This window comes from Sycon ciliatum, chromosome 10, assembly GCF_964019385.1.
Source record: "Sycon ciliatum chromosome 10, ocSycCili1.1, whole genome shotgun sequence".
Taxonomy (NCBI): domain Eukaryota; kingdom Metazoa; phylum Porifera; class Calcarea; order Leucosolenida; family Sycettidae; genus Sycon; species Sycon ciliatum.
In genome coordinates, this window is record NC_088652.1 from 24,173,442 (window position 1) to 24,199,191 (window position 25,750).

The window sequence follows — 25,750 nt, forward strand, 5'->3', positions numbered from 1 at the left end:
TATTTATCGTGTGAATCAAAATAAACAATAATAACACAAGTCGTGCTAGAGTGACGACATGTGCGTGTAGTAGGGTTGATGCGATGGGACGTTATAATTATGTGGAACAGAACACACATTGGGCAGATTGATTGGGCATCACTGATTGTGCTCAGTCTAAACAGTGAACATAATAATTATCTCCAGTGACAGACTGTAGCGGCTAGCCTCCAATAGGTAGCTGGCACTAGTCGCTACTGCTTGTTTGACAGGTGCCGCCAGAACCCCTGTTGTGTCATGCTATAGATGCACATGCCCTATTCTGGGGCATACTGGGGTACTTTGATTTTGTTGACTGCATGTAGACAGCATCCAATAGTAGTACTCGTAGACCTTGGCTCTTTGTAGGTCATCTACCATCGCATGGATCGATCGGTGACTATGCACTTGGAGGTTGGAATAGCCCGCGCTGAACAGATCTTGCCATGGCCCAGGGAGCGAACTCGCTTACTCGACTATCCCGGTTTTAGTTAACCAGAATGAGTGGTGCAATTTGTCCATACCATGTTGCGAGCTCACAGTTGTTTGGGCAGGTTTTGAGCTGCACCACGTAACAAAGCGAAATAACGGCGTGACTGTAGAGCAAGGAAGCGGCGAGACGGCACTTCCAGGACGAGACAGGCAGTAGAGATGTGTTCACAGCACGAGCAACCTCTCAAACCCTGCCGGTACTCCACAGTTACAAGAAAATGTCGGACTGGACGACGCGCCAATGCAAACCTGCTACATCCAACCAGGCAGATAGCTGCCAAACCAGGCCAATGTCGACCCACTGCATACCGGTATGTCAATGTCAAACAGATCCTGCAGGAGAAGACTGGGATGATATTGGCGTCAAGTGTACGGACACCAGTCACATTTCCTGCGTCTTTTGCAGCATACAGGATAGACTCATCACTGTAAAGTCCACTACTTCGTGATTTTTATTTGTAGAATACATGACAGGCGTATTCAGTGTGCCTCGCAGGACTGCGAGATGCTGCAGAAGACCAGGTTCGACCTTTCTGGACCGCCATTCACCGACGGTGGGCTACACGATGCTGGAGGAACTAGATTCCAGTGAAAACCCAAGATTCCTTTGCTCCTGGACGCTCCGACGTGTTGTGATATCTGCCAGGTGCGCAGTAACTAGTATTTTCATCGCTATAGCGAGGACGACGCCGATCGGCAAACTCTCGCTCACAGCCATCACCAGCCTCTCAAAACCATCACTTGGCATCCCCCAGAGGTATAGGAGAAAGCCAAAACAGCTCTCAACAAACAAAAGCTAAGGACGAGGGAAAGAGAGCATGTCAAAAAGAAGACGAACAGTATGAAGTTCAAATGGTTTTGAACACTCGTACCACCAACTATACCACTTTCAATAAATCGTGACGCCATTTTGTTTTAACATGAATATCGCGGATTAATATGAATTTGTGAAAGGCCGGGCTTGGGGATGAGCCAGTGAATAATTCCTCCCGGTAATCTACCCGGGCCTACTTGCACAGCTTCCTATTCAGACTACATGATTATATCAATAATATTATTATAGAATTCAGCCGGCACTCAACGACACCAGCCCTGGGGAAAAACAGTAAATCTACATGTACATAGCAATGGGTGTCCAGTGTTCTCGTCCGGGAGTGTGCCTGTATTCGTAAAATCTGACATGTTTTGAAAGACCTGCCAGGCATAGCATTCCATGTCACTCAAAATGGCAACAGAAGAAAATAGAGGTCCGACTGTATTGCGCTCATTGGCAACACTCGTAGCAGTAACAGCTGAATAATGGAACTGGCCGAAACTGAAAAAAAAACCATTAAAAATGGTACCAGTATGGCCTGCTGTACTAGTACAGTTCAAACTCTGCACTGAGGACGAAGTACATGTACAAGAAAGAGAGGCCACACTCCCTGATGAAAAGGATAAAACCCGTGGCACTAGCTGACTGTATTACGATCCTATTACATTGGTGGACAGTTGGTCACAACTCGTTACATTTTTGTCCTTCCTCTTTATCCAGGATTACATTGGCTCAACCTCCGAAACAAACAGGAATAGAATAAACATCAAGAACACAAGCGGAAGGGCGTTCGCCTTCTCATATATAATATGCATTGGAAGTGAAGGCACAACGGGTAGGCAACACACTCAAAATACAAACGTTGCTTCGTGTACTTTCAAGGCCTTGATCCTTCAAAGGGCGGTGGCGTTCCTACGAATGCCGAAAACTTGGCCTCCACCTGTGTCCCGCGCAAACCGAGAATTTTTTTACTGTACCTTTTGGCTCAGACGGAGAGACCCGTGACATTGGAGCTGCACCTCATTCTTACCATTGTTGACGTGATGAGCGCTTGGTTCAGTAGTGTGTCAAGCCATCCAGCCTTGACAACTGCAATCACCAGGATACTACAGTGCTACTCAACGAAATCCAGTCGTGTCACTCAAGTACGCGCCGGGGTGTGGCGGAGCCCTAGAAGACCTGCGAACACTGGGCTGCGAAATGGTGCAAGGCGCAAGCTTGAGTGACACGACATTGAGCAGCTTTGTAGAAAGAGTCGGGGCAATGCACCTCCCCTCACCGCCACCAGTGTAGGGTGTTTTACCGACCGGTGAGCGGCGCAAGGTGCAGTATGCGGGGTGCTAGACCAGCATCAAGCAAGCCTACAGAGCTGGTAGCTACACAACCAATACACAAACCAAAATACACTTGCTGTCTCAGTGCCCTGTAAACAGGCATTTGAACAACAAAGAGGCTTTTTTTATGCGATTGGCTAGCCATTAAACCGCAGCTATACAATTAGAGTTTGTCACATGAGGAAATAATAGTCACTGAGAATATGCCTAGGCGGGGGGAAAATCAGTTGAAGTACGCTTGTGCAAACCAGCAACACAAATGAATGCTGTGCAAATCTGGCCGTCGAGAAGGTGAGTGTTTGTTTTGGCAAGGGTGGCTGAGGGTTGTCGGCTGTGTCACAAGTGCACATTGTCTTGTGTGGAAAGAGAACGGGGGAGAGGAGAGCAGGGTAGAGAGTAGTGGGGGGGGGGGGGGGGGGGGAAGAGAAAAAGCAAAGAGGGTAGAAAGGAATAGAGTTGCTTTTAAACACAACCTAGACCGAAACGTGAGGTCCGCGAGCTTGCGCGTACGCACGTGCGTGTGCATGCGCGCCAGCTGTAAATACAGGGAAATCACACAAGCAAAAACAAGACGCAGCGTACCAGGTAGAACAAGACGCAGCGTACCAGGTGGTCAACGGGGCGGCGTTGGTGGTGGAGCGCTTCGTATCTGTTGCAGCAACTATGCGCGGCTAGATGTCGCCAAGCTCCGCCATCATAGCGTCGTGTTCAGCCTTCACCTCCTCATACGCTACCTTTAACTGATCCTTTTGATCCTCGCCGTCTTCAAGCTGCATGCAACAGTAGTACGCACACAAAATCAGCCAAAACCGAGTAAAGCAATTGTAGCATGATTCGCAACGTACTGTATGCACATTCGGTGAAGGAACCCAGCCCCACAATCCGAGTTCAAACACAAACCTCTTCAGGACGAACACCAAGGGAGCGGTGGGGTCTGTTGGCAATAACGGGAGTTCTTCTTTTCCATGTTAAGCTATACCCAGTGAATACACCGTGATTTATCCAATAGAGTCATGAATACAAGACAGGGCTAAAGTTTGTGTTATGAGCGTTTTGTTTTTTTAGAAATGAGGTTTCACGAGGTTTCACTGCACGCAGATTTCCCGTTGCAATTCTTGTGGCATTTTCAAGTGTGCACTAGTATAGTGAGAAGTAACTTTGAGGCATCTTGCAGCTTCATCCGTGGAGAGTAGTCGGGTGGACACACCCATTCCCAAAGCACTGCAAACCGAACCAATTCTTTCACGTACGTAAAAGAATTTAAATATAAATTTAAAAGAATCTTGCAGGTAAAAAAATTGGTTCGGTTTGCAGTGCTTTGGGATTGGGTGTGTCCACCCAACTACTCTCCACTAGTCTAGTGCTCAGCACATTCGCGTATTGAGCACTCTCTATTGGAGCTGCCGCAACCGGCCCCTTTTGTAAAGGTTTACACAGGGCTGCTCAATGAAATCCAGTCACGTTACTCAAGTTTGCGCATTCCATCATTCCACAGCCCAATGTTCGCAGGTCTAGGGCTGTGCAACACGCCTACTTGAGTGATGCGACTGGATTTCATTCACCAGTACTATACTACTGCTCCGGGACGGGCAGAATGAGTTGGAATATGAATTATAGAAAGTGTTTACTCCCCAGGAGCAGGCAGGCAGGCATAGTGGGATGGTCTAAGACCATGATTGAGAAACAGAGGGTACCAGGTTCAAGTCCTGCTTGGAAGCGGAAGGAATTTTTCCAGCCGTGCTGCAACCCACAGTTAATTGGGAACTCGTGGCCTGGCATGAGGGTAACATGGATGCAGCTAATGGGATTTCGGTCTTTGACCACTTGGTGGTGGGTCTGTTCTACTTCTACTTCTACTTCTACTAGACGGTGGTGGCGTTCCTACGGATGCGAAAACTCGGCTTCCAGTCGAGTCTCACGCGAACTGTGAAATGTATTACAGTATGTATGTATTATTACTCCCCACACTAGAGCTTGGACTTTCTGTAAAATTATCGCCAAAGTCGCTACCACTGTTTTGGAACATGAATTCTAGAAGAAAGTCATTTTGATGATATGACCCTGGCATACACTTCTCATATGATTACAAGTACATAGACCCCCGCACAGCCAAATCACAAATAACAGGTGGTTTGTCGACTGGCAACCGCTCTCTTCAGATGGTACTCTCCGTCACTCACTGCTGGTCACTCTCCCTGAGAGTGACCAGCAGTGAGTAACGCTTGTATACAGAGTAGTATTCACATCAGTTTGTCATGTGACTAAATTCGTGTAGAAAGCAATCATGTCGTGTGGACAATGGAACCAATATGGCCGACATCATTCAACCCATAGATGCAGGGGTTGAGTGGAGTTGGAACCAACATGGCTGTCCAGTATGGTCATGTGACCTATAGATGCAGGGGTTGAGTGGAGTTGGAACCAACATGGTCGACCCGTATGATCATGTGATAGATATGAAGTCACTCTATAGAGCAGCTTTCAATTTACAAACTGAGGCCTCATTTACACGACAACGATTGAAAAACGTTTTTCAATCGTTTTCGAAACGTTTTTGCTGTTTACACGAAAACGATAATCGTGTACACTGCAACACGTTTTCGGCGCGCAATGGTCACGTGCAATAAGTTGGCCTGGCGCAGGCTGGCGGCGCGATGTTTTGAGTACAAGGTTCGTACTAGTAAAACGTTTTTGCCGTTTACACAAGAACGAAACGGAATGAAAACGATCGAAAAACACTTTGAAGCCGTTTGAAACGTTTTTGAAACGTTTTTCAGCGTTGTCGTGTAAACGCTCTTATCAAAATCTGTGGAACCGTATTCTTTTGAAAACGATTTTGACAAAAACGTTTTTCAATCGTTGTCGTGTAAACGAGGCCTGAGATGTTGCGACTTCGGAGGAAATTGTAGACCTTCCTGCAGATGCATATTTCCCTCAAACCAATGAATACCCCTTGTAGACCACCTTCTTTTGAATTTACAAGCTACTCTATTCTTTGTTTTCACATATGAAGCCAGGTCTATACAGATTTCCTGCAATGAGACCAGCTACAACCAAGCTAGGATGGCGACGTGACGGATTCTCTTGTTCGAACCTCACCTCCTGCTCCAGCATACGCTGATCTTCAAGGTACCGTTTAGCACGCTCAGCTGCTCCGTCAATCTTCCTCTCCAGGTCCTAGACGGAAATATCAAAACGCATAAACAAAACACACACACACACACACACACACACACACACACACACACACACACACACAGCGCTAATGTTAGAGCACTATACACAGAGGTTTTGGGACGAATTTTCTTCATGAGAAAATAATCCTTCTGCTTCAAACGGACGAATGTTTGAACCCTCCTTTTAAATGCAGTATACAAAGTTATCCTCCTGTTACATGTAGACACTGTCCCATAGGCCAAAAAAGTGCTGAAAATGGCTGTAGTTTCACCTGCTTCACAGCCGACATAGCGTCGGTCGTCTTATCCGTTCCGGGTGGCCGTGGGGATTAGAAGTTACAGACGTGTTGTATGATAACCACAGCTTTTAGTTTCCCGTCAACGGTCAACTAGTTGAACTGTTCTCAGACAATGGACCACAACCTGGAGTGGGGGGGGGGGGGGGAGGGAAAACATTTACCCCGACCCATTTTTCCATTTTCAAAATAACTGTCATGCAATGCGAAATCAACGTGCAGGGCGAACACCTGACTTCACCCCAGACTCCAGGTTGAATGGCATGAAAAAACACAAAAATCTGAAAATGAGCAGGGGGGCGGCACTTTTCACAGGGGGGGGGGGGGGGCGCAAACAGAGTGGGGGGGTGCTGCCCCCCCCCCCCTACCCCCTTTGGCTAGAACCCTGCAATGTGTGACATGACACACATATGCGACGTTGACCAGAGCGCAAAGCTCAGGCGCGTATAAGTGCAGCGTGTACGAGTAAAATGTGTGCACGAAGGTTCGTTTCAATTGAACATTGCTTAATCTTTTGAATTCGAAACGAATATCATTCGAACCTTCGAACCTTCCTTCCAACACCATTTGTAAGACAGGGGTGAAGGCAAGGTTGTAGACACAGCTGAAAACACATCAGACCATGACACGGAACTAAGGTTAGGGCCGATAGGAATCCAAGGAGAACTCTCAGAGCCAGAGAAGAGGAAGTCCAAGGTGGTCAATTTCACAGGACCAACTCAATCTGAGGACGGTCTAGAATTAATCATATTATACAGAGCCCAGACAACTGCCGAGCTACACAATCCCATGGAATAGTGCTCTACTAAACTTCTACTGCAAGACATTTGGTCTGTTATGCCAAAGTTAGCTATGTGTATCACACACACAAAGACCTGTTGTGCTTTAACTTCAATGTGTGGTGAACGCAAAAGCACCCCCACCCCCCCCCCCCCCAACACCACATAATACACCACGTACTCATGCACGCACCCACACCTACACTCACCCACACACACACACACGCATAATCGCACAACACACAAACAGAGGCTTCTTATGGACACATCACTCACATCGACTTTCCTCTGGAGGCGCTGTTCGTAGTCGGATGATTTGTTCGTCTGAACCTGCAGCGATCGTGTGTCAGCCGTCAGAGTCAGAAGTTTCTGTTCGTTTGCCTGCGTGGCTTCCTTATATTCCTGTTCACGTTCCTCGCATGTGTCCAGGTCCTCTGTAAGCACACGGACCTAGGAAACACAACAACAACAACAACAACAACAACAACAACAACAACAACAACACCAGCAGCAGCAGCAGCAACAACGACGACGACAACAATTTAAAAACATCGCGTTTGCTTTCTTCATCCACCACAATTACGCCCCGCCTCATATATTGTAACGCTTGCCACCTCTAATAGAGTCGATGCAGGCTATAGCTTTCGGCAAACTCGCAGCTGGCATTTACCAACTGCAAGAGCCGGCCGCTGCCCGGGGTCCCCTTTTGATAGATCTCTCCACTATTTCACTTGCCTCCCATCAGTTCCGCTATGTTCAATCACCAGTTCTGTTCAAGATCTCACCCCTGCTGCCAATCTCCATCTTCTCATGCACGAGCCACGCTCACCCGTACTACTCCTAGTTTGTCCACTACATAACCCATTGAATGCGCATGATGTCTATAGGTATCATTGAAAATGACACCCGTGCGCGGATGACTACTTGTATACGCCGGTGCGTGGATGACGTCTATAGACGTCATGGATGTACTACAGAAGTATGGTCTAGAGATCGGCTCGAGGACGCGCTCCAACAGCGTGTAGAGCGCTGAAAACTGGCTGGCATGCCGTCCACGTTTCCTTGATGGTGTGGCGCAAAAATCGAAAGCAGGGACTAAAATTTGGCCGTGCAGCGCGATCAAAATTTGAACATTCTGAAATATCATGTGATTTTAATTTCGATACGTCAAGAAGACGTCTACTAGTATCTGCCGCTGATGCTCTTCCTCTGGTCTGCCTGGACACAGACAGTGACCAGGAGTCGTTGGATGGCTCTGACTACGACTTTGATGAGTGGTTATCAGGTGAGCACGAAGCGTCAGCAGCTGGTGCTGTAGCTGCGGAAGTTGAGATTCGTCCTGCTGATGACGACAACTCACCTCCTGCTGCTGTTTTTGGATTCAGATGGCGAGGGAGATATCGACGACCATGGGAGAGGGGAAGATGATGAAGCTGAGGATGTCATGCCATCAACAAAGTCTCGGAGCTGAACAATACCCGGCTCAGCATGGCCAGCAACTGCTGCCAGCAAGCCGTACACGAAAGTGGACTCCTGTGATGAAGCCAGAGATGAAAGTGTATATGGCTCTTTACTTGACTATGGGGTTGTGGTCGAGCCTGAAATCGACATGTACTGAAGCAATGATCCGCTTCTCGCCACACCATTGTTCAACTCGTCTATGCCACGAGATTGCTGGTGTGTAATTTCGACATTCATCCATTTCGCCAGCAACCAGACGGCCGACGCTGACGGTGAATGGAGGAAGGTGGTGAGACCTCTACTGAAGATGATAACCAATCGGTTCCTGGAAGCATACACCCCATGGATGAACATCTCCATCGATGAAGAGCTGGTCGTTTGGTGTGGTCAACTCCCGTTTAGGCAGTATATCCTGTCAAAGAGAGCGCGCTTTGGTATAAAGGTGTTCGCTCTCTGCGAATCTTCGGGGTATATGTCCAATTTCATCGTCTATACTCTAGGGTGTTGAAACCCTCGATGTTGACGTGATACGTCAGATTGGAAAATTTCCTTGCAGTGGTTGCTAAGCTGTTGGAACCATTTGTATCCTAGGGATATCGATTATGTGTCGACAATTGGTACACCAGTGTCGAGCTAGCACGGTATGTGGCTGAGAACGGGGCGGTGATGTGCGGCACAGTCAGGAAGAACCGGCGTGGGCTACCTCGACGCCTAGTGAACTACAGAGGCCTCAAGAATCTATCCCGCTTTGACATCAATATCTCTTCTAGCGCACGCCGACCAGACAAACTGATTTTCAATTCTCATGGCCGCATCTCTTCTTTTCTCTTTCTGCATAAAATCGGTAGGCTGTGGAACTGCCTTCCACCAAGGCTGACATCCGAAGATTCACTTTCTAAACTTCAGCAGCAATTCCGCTTTCATGGGAAAAGTTTTAATTTGACTGTAGTGGTAAATCCTTGGCCATTTAATTGGTTTATTTAGAATAACCTAGCCCTGTTTTATTGCTCATTATGTAGCATACAGTTTTCCTCACTGTTTATTTCTATTGCATGGTTTGCATCAGGAGAGCCGCTTGTCTGGGAGATCCTTTACATAGAGATTATTGTATTATAAGAACTGTAACATTGGAAATTGTGGGCACAAGTTATGCGATCGAGTCCACCAACTAAACCAGATTTTGAACAGTCAGGCGTGCACAATCTAGCACAAAACTGTCTTGTGCCCACAATTTCCAAAGTTACAATTTTTTCCTTGGCCTAGTTCGAACAATCAACTTCATCACCATCTGAGTAGTATAAGAAAGGCGAGTTTACCCACAGAAGCCACGACGGCCTCATCGTAATTCGACTAGAGTACACTAGAACTACCGGTACAGCGGAGATCGGATACAACGACAGATTGAGTTTAGCGACACAATTCTGTTGCCCAAGTCGTTTAGTAAGTCCTTTGTGAAGATCGGGTTTAATGACAGATCGAACATAGTGACATTTTGTTCTCTTCCGAAGGAGTGTTGTTATATCCAATCTCCACTGTAGTAACTGTTAGGTCTTTTTCTCTGTCCATACTTCAAACAATGTACAACAGCAAAGACAATGACGACGGATGATCATGCTAACCTTATTCTCTAGTTCTTCGAAGAGGGCCTCGCTCTCTTCCGCCCGCTTGTTGGCTACTTTCCACTTTGCCGTCATGGCGCTTGCCTTTGCCGTGTCCGTGCCGGAGAGCGTCAGCGTACGCCTCGCCTTGTGTTCTAGCTCATCTGCTTCTGCATCGGCTTTTCGATGTTGCTCCTCTGTCGTCTTCACACTGCAGTCAGCAGATGCCATGGAGATACGAGAGAAGCAAGAGTGATTCACGAAATCAATGATGAGTGTGTGAGAGAGTATTTGTGTGGTGCAGTTGTGTGCGTGCGTGGTTGTGTGTGTGTGTATGGGTGTGTGAATGTGTGTGTGTGTGTGTGTGTGTGTGTGTGTGTGTGTGTCCACGGAGTGGAAACCAATTCTGGTTTTGTGATGAAGACAAGGACAACATCATCAAAACCAGCAGCAGCCTGGTACCGCCTTCGCCTCCAGCACCAACACCTCCATCAGCAACAGGGCAGACAACAACAAAATCACCGCCAGCAGCAGGCTTACCACCGGCACCGGCACCACCACAACCTCCACGAACACCAACAGCACGATCACAATCGCCAGGACCACCAATACCATCACCACCACCACCACCACCTCCACGAACACCAACAGCACGATCACAATCGCCAGGACCACCAATACCATCACCACCAACACGAACACCAACAGCACGATCACAATCGCCAGGACCACCAATACCATCACCACCAACACGAACACCAACAGCACGATCACAATCGCCAGGACCACCAATACCATCACCAGCATCGCCAGCAGCACTACCACAGACAACAACAGAACCAGCGCCATCGCTAGCACTGCCAGAACCACCACCAGCATCACCCGCAACAAAAACCAGCAGCAGCAGCAGAACCATCATTAGCACCATCAGGACCACCACCCCCACATATACCGGCACCAGCACCACTAGCAACAACAGCACTAGCACACTACACAAGAGAGAACAAGCGGTGTTTCTGAACGTTGCTTTCATCCAAATCACGTTTGGACAAGAGCGCGGAACACCTGGATTTCAAGGCGGCGGTTTAGCATGACAACTTGGACTGACGCACGAACACATCATCGACCAAGCCTACCGTACTGTCGGTCGCCGAAGAACTGGGGGGGGGGGGGGGGGGGTCAGCCTCCTAGCCTGGGCCATTCTTATTTTCATGTACGACAGTCTATGCACAGTTGAGTCACCATGTGTACCGTATTTCCCCGATTGTAAGTTGCACCCATATTTTCAGGTCCATGTCATTATCGTTTCAATGCAAGTCGCACCCCCTTTGTTGGCCCTGAGGTTTAGTGTGAAAAGGTGCGACTTGTATTCGGGGAAATACGGTATACAGGCTGTGCATGATGAAATTCTACCCTGACCGTTCTTCGACACTCCGTTCTTCGGCGCCCGACGGTACGGTACTGTACTGTACTGGTGGACAACTGCACAGGCTTCTGATGCTCATGCCAAACGATGCCGCGGCCAAACCATTGTCGAGAGTTCACTCGGGACACATGATAACACCGTACAATACAGCAAACCAAGAAACTACACTGACCTCTACGCCGATGTTGCACCTTGACAAGATGTGTGCAAAAAAACGTTATGGCAAAATGGTTGCGTTTCAGAAGCCTGAGCGCATCTTTCCGCGTTTCGGCAAATAAATATATCCTTTAAAACTCGGATACGGAGCCAGTCATAAATGTAAAAAATGAGGAGAAAACACATGAGAACGAGTTCTGCAGCAACTATCATCTTGTTACAGTCGTAGATAGTTGCTGCATACCTCGTTCTCACGTGTTTTCTTCTCTTTTTACATAAATTAATGCTTTACGCATTGGAAAGTCCCACACACTCAATTAAAATTAAAAATGGACATTGGAGTGAGAAAGTATTCAGCAGCTCACTACTCCCCTATTGCCGTTGCAATGACATTTTGTAGGTCATTCGACACCTACTTGTCTGTGGCCTGGGTGGAATGTAATCACATCCATTTCTCTCTGGAATGTGAGTACAATCTGGAACACCTCAAAAGATAAATTTGGAATTTATTTCGGAAAAGTGAAGTGAACTGGATATTCAACAAAAAGTCAACCATAGCTACTACGGACTAGTGAATTATTTGTACGAGCACGCGCACACCCAACACACACACACACACACACACATGAGCGCGCATACACATACAGAGCCGCGCACTCAGGCACATACAGTACGCTCATCATCAGCCCTCTACTCGTAGATCGCGTACCGGTGAACATGCAAAAAATAGTCTCGGATCTTGAAACTCTGTATTCACTGCAATAATAATAATTGTGCCACGCTCACAACACACAATCATGATGCTCTTTCAACGAGCGTGAACACGGTACAGCCCGGCCAAGCCGGCCGCAGCACGGAACAATGTTACTATTGTAGTACTTTGCTGGCTTCTTGCTCATTATTGAAACACTTTTGCTTCGTAGTCTGCCCCTCACCAGGCAAGGAAACATTCCGCAACGCACTCGCTCCCCAGTTGGTTGAACTGCACTACAGGCTACGCCACACGATACGCCGCCGCTGACACAGTAACAGGAAGACCATGCATGGAGCAGGGACACTGACAACGAATGCGTGCGTGTGCGTGTGTGTGTGTCCACAAACCATACACAAGAGCTCGTACGTCGTTGACCGGGCGAAATTTTTCTACCGCACGACCAATTCGGAAAGAGAGTGAGAGCGCCTACCGTCGTACCGATGCAACACCCGCACATCCCCAAATAGCTGATCGTGGCACTTACCGCTCCTCCGCCTCGTCTATATCGCCTTCCAGGATGGCTATCTTTTTGTTATATTCTTCCAGGATCTGCTCGCTCTCTTCCAGGCTAGCCTCTAGGTTCTTGAGCCGGCTCTCGGCCTTGTCTGCTCGTTCATTAGCCCGATCCCGCTCCGCTTTTATCTCGACCAGCTTCTGACGCACCGTCACGGCGGATGCCATGATAAAGCTTCAAGGAAAAGTAATCAGCCGCTTCGACTCGGAAAGTTTTTCGCCGCCAAACAAGAAGGCAAAATGAGCCAGAACTCCACAACAACGTCGCACTCACATATTTTTACTCGCAGAGAGGAGTCTGTCTGTCAATCACCATGATCACACTGACTAGACTCTGCGATGCATGCATGCACTACTGCACTACTGTCATCCCGATGGAATCGGACAAAATAATTTCGCCCCCCTGGGGCCCTGGCCTGGGTTACTACACAAACTCGAGACATCAAACCTCAACGCTCAACTGCTCAAGCCGAGTCAAGGTTCAAGTGGAGTGTGCATGTGTAGTGACACATGCACAGACGAGGTGTGCGCTTCAGAAGTACGGACAGGGGAGGTATGGCCGCGTACAGACTGTCAGAACTCAGGTACTAGGTACTGCCTACTGCCTACTGCCATGCCAGTACAGGTCACGAAAGCAATTTGTCATTCTCCGTGCAGTGTAAATCATGATCGGCGATTACTGGATTAGGCACGTCCATATCATGGCAGTGTATTCCGGGAGACGAGTACATATCTTATGACTCGGACGTGCCCAAGGTCTACTTGTCTCGCGTAATAATAAAATAATAATTACTCAATCTGCGGACAGAACTGTTTCGTCCTTTGTGGACTCGTCAGCATAAAATAATAATTATAATATTCCGCGTAAAGTACAATTATTATGATCCGTCTCAATGGGAATTCAAAATATCCACGAATATGAATATAGTCAACCTCACACATACCCGGTACCAATCGCAAGACAACAACAGTTAGCAAGAAACAACATTATCTTCAGGCCAGGTAAAACCATTTCATATCATTTTTTTCTTCATTCAACCTCGCAAATAACGACACTGCCCTCTTGCCAGGTAAAGCCTAAGGGGCCGTCCAAGGTTACCAATATTATTTTCAAAACGAAATGTTTTCGTTTGTGGGTGGGTGGGTTTGATGGAGTTTCGTTTTGAAAATAATTATTGAATGCTGATGGAGAATGCCCAGTTACTTCTGGGTGTCGAAAATTGACATCAATATTTTATTGGAATTCGTTTTACCTGCAGAAAAGGTGGGTGGGTGGGTGGGGGCTGAAATACTAAAACTTTTCGTTTTGTAAAAACAATTGGTAACCCCGGACGGCCCCTAAAGGGCTGACTGAACAGGACCTTGCAGAGCGACAGTCGGAAATCCACTGATAAGTTTAATTTGATAATAGCAAAATAGGATGGGACTCGTGAACGAGAACAGTCTCAAATAGCTACAATAATAATCCGGTAAAATCCCGTCAGAGCGCCCCTACCTCCTCGATGCTTCAGGTGGGGAGGGGCGGATGGGCGAGTCCTACTTGCCGCATTCAGTGCGACATGAAAAAGTACTCACCCTACGAAAACTGTTCGTGCATCTCGTACACCGACCAAAGGTCAAGAGCCAGGAGACGAACAGACCCGACAAAACGCAGGGTTTGTGCGATCCCTGGTCAGGAGGGTGGGCACTGTTGCGTACATTTCCAACGGGGTCGAGCACGCGTCTGCAGTGCAGTACAGCATCACAGACTGCGACAGAGTCATACGAGGATACAATCAATCACGTCCCTGACAAGAAGTCAGGGAGGGGCGGATGGGAGAGACGGGGCGCTCTGGCGGGATTTTACGGTAATAACGCTTCAGTAGCTCGCTGTTTAGGACTTCTTGGGAATGGATTAAGAGCGCGTACAAGGCTGAACGAACCAGGCAACAGTTGTGGTTCATAAAAGGCCAGGTTCGCCCCTTGTAAATTGTTCTGACGATGGGTGACTGGCCAGAAACATCTTAGTTTTTTTTCGACATCACAATAAAATAAAATTTTCATCCAGCGCATGCCGCGATTGTGAATAGCCACTGAACAGAGCGGATGTTAGTTGACAAACCCCCTTTTCTTAATTAATAATAATAATAATAATGTATGTTTCAAGGCCGAAAAAAGAGAATCAAAATCTCCACAAAGAATACGTCGTGTTTAGTGTACATGGGTTAGCAAGCTGTGAAAATGATAACATCACCATTTTCAAAAATAGATTGTGAAAGCTGGGTACGAGGTCTAACTGATTTCTGGCCTGAAGTGGAGCAGGTAGTTTGGTATGGTCTCGTTGTACGCAGGTCCCGTCGTCGTCTTGGGGTTGAGGTACACGCGTCCGGTGAAGCGAACCTCATCCGTCGGCTTCACCTGCATGCACAATACACACACAACATTTACGCGAGTGAGCAATCAAAATGAACCTATCATACCTATGATACCGGTAATGCAATAATGGCTATCAATAAGCATCACATTGTTCATTCGTACCTGACGATGGCAATATTGCCGACACGTCGTACGTAAAAGAATTGGTTCGGTTTGCAGTGCTTTGGGAATGGGTGTGTCCACCCAACTACTCTCTACGGATGAAGCTGCAAGATGCCTCAGAGTTACTTCTCAATCAGCATCATTAACTATTAGCCGTGCTGTCATTGCAGCACACACATTTCAACGAAGTTCAGCTATTGGTAAAATTATTATTTCCACGGCATTCTCGATCTTCTTCTGAGCCCACGGCATTCATTTACAAGAATGTAGAAGCTTGATTATAAAGGGAGCTGGCAATGGCAGAGGAGTTCACCTTGGGTGATGAGCGCCCAGACACATGCACAGACTTACACCCACAGACACCCTCACAAGAGAGCTAGTTTGGGGACCCTTGGCTGTGTACGCTTGTTTAATGATCATGACCATCTTTGCTGAGCTTGCTCAACGTCATGTGTGACGACAGCCAGTCGATCACGCGATGACTGACCACACACATACCCCATACATACGAAAACAAACGATATGGATCCTGGCTAGCGCCCCTGGACGCTACTATTCGTAACGTCTTTTGCATAGCTACGAGAATAAAACTTATAAAAGTATACTTTACAATCACTAACCTTGCATGAAAAGGAGGGCAAAATGTTAAAAGTTATGACTAATTGTCCGCCAAAAGTAACCAGATCATGCAAATACACCGTTAGCGAGTGCAACAACAAGGCACAAACTGACGGGGAGCATTGAGACATTCTAAGACACGTGACACCTAGCTCCAACACATTTTTTAAGCGGTGCAAACCAACAATCATCCACAGGGGCGTCGGAAGGTATTTCGGTGTGGTACGGTACAATTTTCTCGTGCAGGAGGGAAGGCTGAGCCGAAATGTTGGAAATTTAGAGCCCAGATCAGTGTATTTTATTGATTCACGGGGTACCTGGGGCGGAATGGTGTACAGTCAATACTGCAATGACCATACCGTGTCCGACACCCCTGATTCATGATCAGATTGTCTCACCATCCGAGTTCACTGACCTTGTCAACAGGTACCTCAAGACAGTAGAAGTCGGACACCGAACACTTTCTGGTGACCTTGTAGGCAACTACATAAACACAGAAAGACGTCGAGAAAACAAGACTAACGTTAATTCTCCGTATTCACGACTACACCTACCACCGGTGGAGGCAGAAATTTTCCATGCCGGAAAAGCGTGACTAATCCTTAAGTAGATACATGTAGAGTCAGACCTTGCTTATCCGCTCCTCTTTTATCCGGATCCCTCGCCATCCGGAGGAAAATTGTTGGTTACCGATTTACAGCATTTGCCATGCATACACACAGTATGTGTGTTCGATCATCCGGTTCCCTCGCCTATCCGGATATTTTTTGTAGAAAACGGATGTGTGCGGTTATGCGAGATCTGACTGTACATGGCGTGAAGACACACACACACACACACACATGTATAGTAAAATCTGTCAAGTTGACCACTCTTGATAAGGCGACCGGCACCTGTCCTAGAGGACCACTACAACCAGGACCAAGAGATGTCATTACCAGTCAAATGACCCTGGATAAGGAGACCACCTGTACAAAGGGACCGTATTCTGAAGGTCACGTCAGCGGTCGCTTTAGACAGGTTTCACTGTGTCTTTATTTGTTCGTTTGTCTATTTACGGATTCTCCAGAGGTAAATGGATACCTATCATGGGAGTCTCGCCAAACTAATAAAATAATGAAAATATTATTATGTATCTCATTTGAATTCGTTACCACCGCTGTTGCAATCACGCTTTCCAGAGAAACATACTGGCAAAAAAAAACGCTTCCACTATTTCCCCTCGGATTTTTCATTTTTCGCAAGAATCGGACGTTTCACCCTGCGATGAAAAGGCAGCATTGCCTGTGTCCATAACGAAGTAAAGGAAAAGAAAACAACAACAAATGATGCCAATTCAAGCTCACACCAACACATCAGCATGATGACCCAAAGTTGCCATAGACTTTGTGCTACAGTCAACTTTGCGTATAACGACACTCGGCCGGGCATCAGAAAAGTGTCGTTATTCGCGAAGTGTCGTTATACCCTAAGTCTCATTATATGTATACAGGTAGAATGGACTTTGCTCTGGCCATGAAAAGTCTGTCGTTATTCGCAAATTGTCATTATATCCGCAGTCGTTATTAGCGAAGTTGACTGTATTGCAAGTCAACTACCCCTTTTTAGTGCCGCTTTTAGGTCGTATGAGGTCGCGACTTATATTCGGGAAGATCAGTACGGTATATCTGGATCCATATTGAGGGTCCCAATTTTGAAGTGTAGTTCTTGTCCAATTTTGAATGTGAAATTCTGTGTGAGGACGCCCCTAGACCTGCTGATTACACCGAGCTAAATATCTCAATTTCTCAAATGTTGTGCTTGTCGCATTTCGCATCTACACTCTTCAATTAAAATACTTACAGAAATTGTGTATGCCCGGGGCTGACGGTAGATAGTGCGCAGCGCTGTCGCCAAATTTGTCGTCGGTCACCGCCACGAACGGATCCAGGCCAAAGTTGGTGTAGGTGGCCGAGCCCAGCATGCGATGGTTGACGCCGACCACCATGAACAGGTCGCGGTTGGTCTCCGAGCCCATGCGGAACTTCTTCGGGTCGGCAAAGTACGCCGCGTCACTGCAGGAACACATGATACAAGGCACATCAAAACAGGGTAGAATGCTACAAATTTACAATAAAACTACAATGTTTTTGGCCCCTGGCAAATACTTTTGTCCACTACTGTACTTGTACATAAGGGCAGGGTCCGCACAGAACTTGAAAACCCTAAAATATACTCTTTTTTAATTCCCAGTAAAAAATATACTGAAAAAACGTAAATCTGGTGAAAATACATGGTTTGCCCTGAACTTTACTTTTAATCTGAAACGTATGCTTGCGTGCGGACTTTGAGTGGACTACCCCAATGAGTTGGAGTACTGTCGGGCGCCAAAGAACGGAGCGCCGAAGAACGACCAGGCTAGAACTGCGCCAAGCACAGCATACACGGTGACAACTGTGCATAGACTGGAAAAATTTCCAATTGTCCAGCGTCATGTAAATTTGAATTTGAATCACAGTGAAGAGACCGTTTTGGAGTTTGAGAGTTGAGAAGTGAAGTTTCCTAAATAGCCTGGAATACATGAAAATAAGAACGTCTAGGCTACGAGGCTCACTACCCGGTCCTTCGCTACCCGGCGACCGACAGTACTATAGAACAAGACCATAAAGGAGAGATTGCGCACAACAAAAATCCGTAGCACCGTAAACGAAATATTTTAAAACTTAAAAAAAAGCTAAATGATATTCGTAAACCGTGAGGTTTCGCACAAGGTGTGAACTTTTTTGTAGCACGAATTCCAGGCCTGTACGTGTCAGGTTCACTGTCGCAGTACCAAGAAAGTTGTATAATATCAGAAAAAAATAGTTTCGTAGATCTCCTCTGTTTCGGTCGTGTGCGGACGAATCTTCACATCGACTTTCGTTACTCGAACCCGGACGGTCAAACCTTACGAATTTTCGTTGTGCGCAACGTCTCTAATACTAAGGGAAATCGCAGAAACATGTTGGACCCAATGTCGGGCTCATGGCTCTGTGCAACCACGGTCACTGCAACATTTCGTTCACTTTGACATCAGCTCATGGCACGAACATATTCCAGCCAACAATTTTATAAATCAAGGGAAGGTATAAAAGAAGAGAAAACCAGCTAATGATGAGAAGGACATGAAGTGTCAGCGGTAAGCTAGAGGGAACAGGCGACATTGCTTATGTTTTGAGACATTGCACTCGCTGCTCCTGCTAAAAAAACATATCTCCTGAAGGCGTGTAGCCTGCATGGGGCACAGGGCGGGGAGGGGGGGGGGGGGGGATGTGCACCCCCCCCCCCCCCTCCCCGAATATTTTTCCCCTAGCTTCAGCATGTCCATAATAACCATGAATGACATGCACCAGCCATCCTACACTTATGCGGCCGTGCACCCCCCCCCCCCCCTCCTAAAAGGAGACCAGCTACTCCCTGTCCTGTGATGTGGCTTACGGGCAATCTCCGAGGCAATCCTCGCCCTTAGCGATGCATTCGCGAGCGTCCAGCGGAAACCTTTCCATGCGCGCCTGATAATCAATACGATAACCTGGATCGTCACACGCACGAAAACACACACGCACGCACACACACACACATACACACGTGCTCGCGCACACACACACACATGCACACGCACACACACACACATGCACACATACACACACACACACCTCAGACCTCAGAGATGCCCATCGCGGAAGCGATGATAGCGAACAGCTATGTTAGACATAGCAACTTGTGCTGGGATTACACCATCCAACAGCTTGCAAGGCTGATGAATTGACCGCCACTATGTTTAGCCTGGTATCCACCACACAGCTGTTTGAAGTGACTTTTTCTCGCCAGTGAATCCCTATTTTTCATTTTTTCATTTCTTTCTACACACACACACACACCACACCACATACTCCGGCATACACTGGCTGTTGGTAACCACCCAGGAGAATGAAAGAAAAGTCAGGAAGAGTCCGAGAAAGAGAAGAAAGACGCGTGCGACCATAATCGTCGGGAATTGAACCCGCAACCTCTCGATTGGAAATCGACTGCACATACCACTGCACCATATGGGACACACATACACAAACACACACACACAAACACACACACACACACACACCACACAATCATGCACGGCAAAATGCAAAAACTGGATGGGTGAATGGATGGATGGATGGATGGATGGACGGGGAGATTACTAGATGAATGGATGGATAGATGGGGGAGTGATGGATGAACAAATGTATGTATGGAGAGATGGATGGATGGATAGAAGGATTTGCTAAATGGACGGGCCCTCCAAAACAAAAACTAACAACACAAAAGAAGAAGAAAACGAGAACATAGTATGGCGACTTGCCTGCTTGTGTCACCTTGCCAATGACCGCTATGGCCAGCTCAGCCAGCGTTGTCTCTAGATGATCCTCGGTTACGCCTGTGTAGCGAGAGCGCAGGGACGGCAGACCGAACACGGGCTCGTCACCTTGCTTCGGCCGCGTCACCTTCAACACCGGAAATGTACTGTTCGTGTACAGCTCGCACTCGGTTTCGTTCGCGTAGATCGCCACTCGCGACAGCAGCATGAGCGCGCTGGCACTGGTCGCCCCACTGCCCAGCTTGACTAGCTCCTTGGATACTTTCAGCGTGTTCATGGCAGAGCTCTCCAGGTTAGGCTCGAAGGCAGTGCGCACGGCCGCGTCGGTACGAACGGACGCCGTCATTATAATCAGCGTGCTGGAGGAGAACGTCGCGTCGTGCGCCGTTCGTATGGTGAGCGAGTTGACCGGGTCCTGCAACGAGGCGAACACGATGGTTCTGTTCAGCTGCGGCGTGGTGAACACGTACGGCGTGTAGCTGAAGTATCGCATGGCCGGCGGAGTGCAGCCGTAGAAGACCAACGCGTCGGCCTCGTCCAGTGTGAAAAACGGCGTGATGCCAAACTTGAAGAAGCCGTAGAGCGTGGACGGGTTGGCACTGAACTCAGTGGCGTGGCCGTACGTGTGCTCGCCGTGCTCCACTTTGAAGCCCTCTGCAGAGTGGATAGCGTGTCCGTTCACACACACGGACATACACACACACGTGCATGGATGCACACATGCACGCGCGCACACACACACACACGTATGTTAGCATGCGTGCATTTGCCCATAATTATGTGCACACAGGATACACGCTTCACATGTTTTTTTATCCCATGAGAAGATTGCACAGCACTCGCGGCTAAGCTTAGCTATCCTGCTAGCTTCATACAGACTTTTCGGGGCCAGAATGCTCGTGTTGGTCACGAGCGGTCGTGTTTATCTGGTTCCTCGGCCAATCTGCTGGAAATTCACTGGATCACTTTGACAGCAAATGCTTACGTGTAAACTGCAGGGGAAATGCGCTCAGCTCACTTCCTCCCTCCTCGCCCGCGCCGATATTTCTACGGAAAACAATCGTGTGAACGCCTAAGCGATTTTCACTGTTTTGGAGCCTCTGGCTCTGTTTAGTCAACAGAGGCTTTTCAAGCACATCATCATATCCAGATGTATTGTATAGAACAGCAAAGCAGTGTACACTGCCCTACAGTGCGACTCTGCCAGTCAACACTAGCACTGCTTGTATGGTTAGCCACTCGATGCAACATTATTAGGTATTCAAATCCCGATGCAAACCACGGCGAACTCCACGGGGTGTCAGAGTGGTACGGTCACTACGGTATTGACCGTACCACTCTTTGCCCCAGGTACCCCGCGAATCAATACAATGCCCTGATTCGGGCTCTGTATTTTCTAAATTTTCTGCAGAGGACTCCTACCCCCCTTTACCTAGAGTATACCTATATCCCTTTGGTGCGTCCATGGAGCTATGAAGCCGAGACCTCTGGTCGGCGGAGCTTAATGGGCCCCACCACCACACTCCAATATTCACCCCAGTGTCTGGAGATATGTGGATTTTGTAGAAAAAAGAGAAAAAAAATACCTCTGAAGGCTGACCGTACCACCGTAAGGTACCTTCCAATGCTCCTGGTTTACTCTGACAAAACACACCCCATCGGTAGCAGGAAGGTGTACTACCGATAAACACATGTATGGGGGTACAGTCAGACCTAGCTTACCCGGTCCTCGTTTATCCGGATCCCTCGCCATCCGGAAGAAACCGTTGGTTACCAATTATTTACAGTATATGCCATGCATACATACAGTATGTGTGTTCGATTATCCAGTTCCCTCGCCTATCCGGATATGTTTGTGGAAAACGGATGTGTGCGGTAATGCGAGGTCTGACTGTACTTCTTATCCCCAGGATTTTGCGAAGCAAAACAAAGTTTTAAAAAAAGAAAGAAAAAAAGTACAGATCAATGCAGCCATGCTCTGAACAAGGACGGTACTAGGCAGGAGATTGGTCTTACCAGAGTACGGTAAAAGCCATTATTCTAACGAGGCGCATATATAACGATTTCCCAAAATTGACTAGTTTACGTGTACCAAAGGTAACGATTCTCACTCATTCTCAACGCTCAATAGGACAGTATATGTATCGATTTCTGTATAACGATTTCTATTTTAACGACAGATTTCTCCTCGTTAACTCGTTAGAGTTAGCACTTCGTTATATATATATATATGGCTTTTACAGTACATTACTGCATGTTGGTCGCCGAAGAACTTGGGGTCCGCCTCCTAGCATAGACCGCTGGAAATATTTTCATGTATTACAGTCTATGCACAGTTGAGTCACCGTGTATACATTGGTATGTTGCGCTTGGTGAAATTCTAGACTAGCCATTCTTCGGCGCTCTGTTCTTCGGCGCGCGACAGAACTGTATGCACAAAGTGAGTTCCACTCTAGCACGGGTTTCCACTTCATGCGCCACAGAGCATATACGATGACCTCAATCGTATAACCAAGAGTAGATAAACAAGAGTGTGCAACTCCGCATCTCTTCTGCACAATCCGCAGATGCCCCGGCCCACGGTGGAAATTTTTTCGACGTCGCTTTTTCAGAAAACTTGACGTGTGTCGTACAGAGCACGTGAATTTTGCCTCGGAACAGTGTGAGAGCACGTGCCGGGCACCGACCTTGTAATGTAAAGCCCGGCCAAGTGCACGAGGCAAAACCTTCCAAAAGACTCACAGTGCTGGCATCGTAGAAAAGATTATGCCAACAAAAATTTCTGCCATGGGAAAACCAATCCGCGAGTTGCACACTCTTGTTTATCTACTCTGGGTATAATATATGACATGCCCGTGGTGTTTAACTCTCCGCATCCGGGCACTCCTGTATGTATACTGTGCAACGTTCTGAGTCTTCCAGAGCAACAACTATAGGTTTTCCAACGAATAACAAATAACACCAAAAAGGGTTATTTGGCATAAAAAAGGGGGCAACTTGCATGCAAGTTTTGTAAGCGTGTTCTGAGTTTTAGGGCAATTCCTAGTTACGTGCATTGCCTGGTCCCAAACGTACCCGGGTATGGTTGGTTCAACTGTAACTCTAAATGTTCCTGGCTTGAGCAGTATAGTTTTCAATAGGACGTTCGGGACAATGACATCATTGGCTGAAGTGGCTTTTTGGCCTCGCTGCTCGCTCGCGCTGGCCACCCACGTGGATTTTTTTGTGCTTCGCTTGCTTTGAAGTGTAACTTAGGGTAGAGACGGTTTTACAGTGCGATGAGGCAGTCGTGTGGAAGTGCTGAATGGCTGCCTGAGTGGAGTATTTCATGTGGAGATATGGTGAGAAAGATGTGTGCGTGTTCAAGAGAACATCTCAGAAAACAAATCACATTCAACTACAATGCATTCTTTTTGTTCGCTTTTCTGTATTATTTTTTTTAATATTCCCCAAAGGCTTCTCGCTTATCGAGGGGGTTTCCTTTTATAATTCTCTATAATTATACTTCTGCAGTCTATTTATTTCCCGTGCAAAGCAATACCGTATTTCCCCGAATATAAGTCGCACTCAATCATAAGTCGCACCCCCATTTTCAGGTTTTAGCCAAATTGACTAGATATATTGACGTCAGTAGTAAGTCATGCTGGATTGTGAGTCGCACCCCCTTTTTTTACCCTTGGAATCTATTCAATTTAGTGTACAAAGGTGAGACGTATATTCGGGGAAATACGGTAATAAGACGATATTGCAGAGGGTCGCTAATCCTCCTATCTGTCAGGACTGTGCTGCACGTACCGAGCTCCAGAAATCGGATACTGGTATCTAGGGCCAGCTTGTGTTGCTCTGGCGTGCGATCACATCGGAACGGGTACGGAGAACTGCTGAGGCTCGCCACTCGAAGCGCCAGCACCGTCAAGGAAATCAGAAGACATTCCAACCAAATCTTCCTCCATCCTGCTCCCATAATTAATTTAGGCAGGGCAGAAACGCAACGACGTAGATCTATAATGTAAAATACCACTACGCCTTTCTACTTGAGCAGCTATGGCAGTGAGGGAAAAGTAGTTAGCGGGTTTCGTGTCAGCAACATCACGCAAGAGCTGAGAAACGCTCACCTACTACTACTAGTACCTAAGTAGTAAGTCCTTTCATTTTCAAGCAAGGACCTTCGAATCGCCATCAAAATCCGTGCCTTCCTGCTCCGTCTCGACTCGTATCGTGATTCGTGACTCGAGACCAGAATCATCTCCCCAGATGACAGACATCATGACTGTTGCTGTCATTGCGTCATCAAGACCTACAAATACGTCACTACATCAGTAGTTCTGCGAATGAAATCATGCGAATCATCATGGGGGTGATCGGGACTGGCGTAGTGCAGTGGCCAGTGGGCTCTTGTAAGTAAGTAGTCTTGGCGGATCATCATGATAATGCCAGTAGAAAAATTAGCAGAATTTAATATTTTGGTATTTTTTTCTGGTGCGTCGCAATTTTTAAAACGTTAGTTCATGGATGTTTGGAGTTTGGTTAAACTGACTTGGAAATGGAGCAGAATAGGGCTTGAAAGTGATGACGTCAAAAACGGCCAGGGAGTACTAAGTTGACATCAGATTTCTATTTTGGATCCACTAAGGTGTGACTTTGCTATTGCCTCAGTATGTGGGTGCATAGCAACCCACTCATGTCGTATGCAGGGGTGACTTTTACTTCGCCACCAGTTGTAACCCCGCCCCCAGTAGCCAAATCAGTCAGTTTCACTGGTTACATCACCTTGCTGTGAGTAAGACAGCTTGAAATGTGCTTGGATCCATACAAAAACTGGATCCAAGTGGATCCAATTTTTGAATTTTTGAAATTGTTGCTATGCTGTGACGTAGCACTTTCAAGCCCAAGGAATTGCCTACGATAAAGTTTGTGTGGTTCTGCTTTTCGAGCAGAATCTGCCAATTAAATATATCCCCAGGCCACCATTATCCACCAAGGGCTGGGTGAGTCACCGTACCGGCCGGGAGTCGCTCAGGGCCCAGGGCGCTAACTTCTAAGTATACAGCGGTGAGTCAGCGGATTGGCCAATGGGCGCTATACAGTGAAACCTGTCTAAGACGACCGACCGCTCAAGGGACCTTCAAAACACGGTCTCTGTTACCAGGTGGTCTCCTTGTCCAGGGTCATTTGACTGGAAATAGCATCCCTTGTGTCCTGGTGGCAGTGGTCTTCACTGACTCTTCAGGGACAGGTGGTCGCCTTATCCGAGTGGTCGCCTTGACAGGTTGTACTGTACATGTGCTGTATGTACATACATGTATGCTGTATGTACATGTGCTGTATGTACATGTGCTGTATGTGCATGTACATGTGCTGTATGTACATGTATGCAGCGCGAGTTGTTACTCGATAGTGCAAGTGAAGCGCTGCACCGCGAG

The 25,750-nt window shown here is 47.3% G+C and overlaps 2 protein-coding genes across 2 annotated transcripts; both read right to left on the reverse strand.

The window, feature by feature from the left end:
* Positions 1-2,726: 2,726 nt before the first annotated feature.
* LOC135826015 (tropomyosin-like) lies at positions 2,727-13,122 on the reverse strand. Its single transcript, XM_065338646.1, has 5 exons — positions 12,789-13,122; positions 9,990-10,179; positions 7,186-7,359; positions 5,758-5,835; positions 2,727-3,428 (listed from the first exon to the last, which is right to left on the reverse strand). The coding sequence occupies exons 1-5, from the start codon at positions 12,983-12,985 to the stop codon at positions 3,330-3,332; spliced, it is 738 nt and encodes a 245-aa protein (XP_065194718.1). The 5' UTR covers positions 12,986-13,122; the 3' UTR covers positions 2,727-3,329.
* Positions 13,123-14,581: 1,459 nt separating this feature from the next.
* On the reverse strand, positions 14,582-24,533 carry LOC135826014 (uncharacterized). Its single transcript, XM_065338645.1, has 6 exons — positions 24,123-24,533; positions 20,313-20,981; positions 19,409-19,502; positions 17,795-18,006; positions 16,368-16,435; positions 14,582-15,214 (listed from the first exon to the last, which is right to left on the reverse strand). Exons 1-6 carry the CDS (start codon positions 24,289-24,291, stop codon positions 15,089-15,091), a joined length of 1,338 nt encoding a protein of 445 aa, XP_065194717.1. The 5' UTR covers positions 24,292-24,533; the 3' UTR covers positions 14,582-15,088.
* Between the last annotated feature and the right edge of the window lie 1,217 nt (positions 24,534-25,750).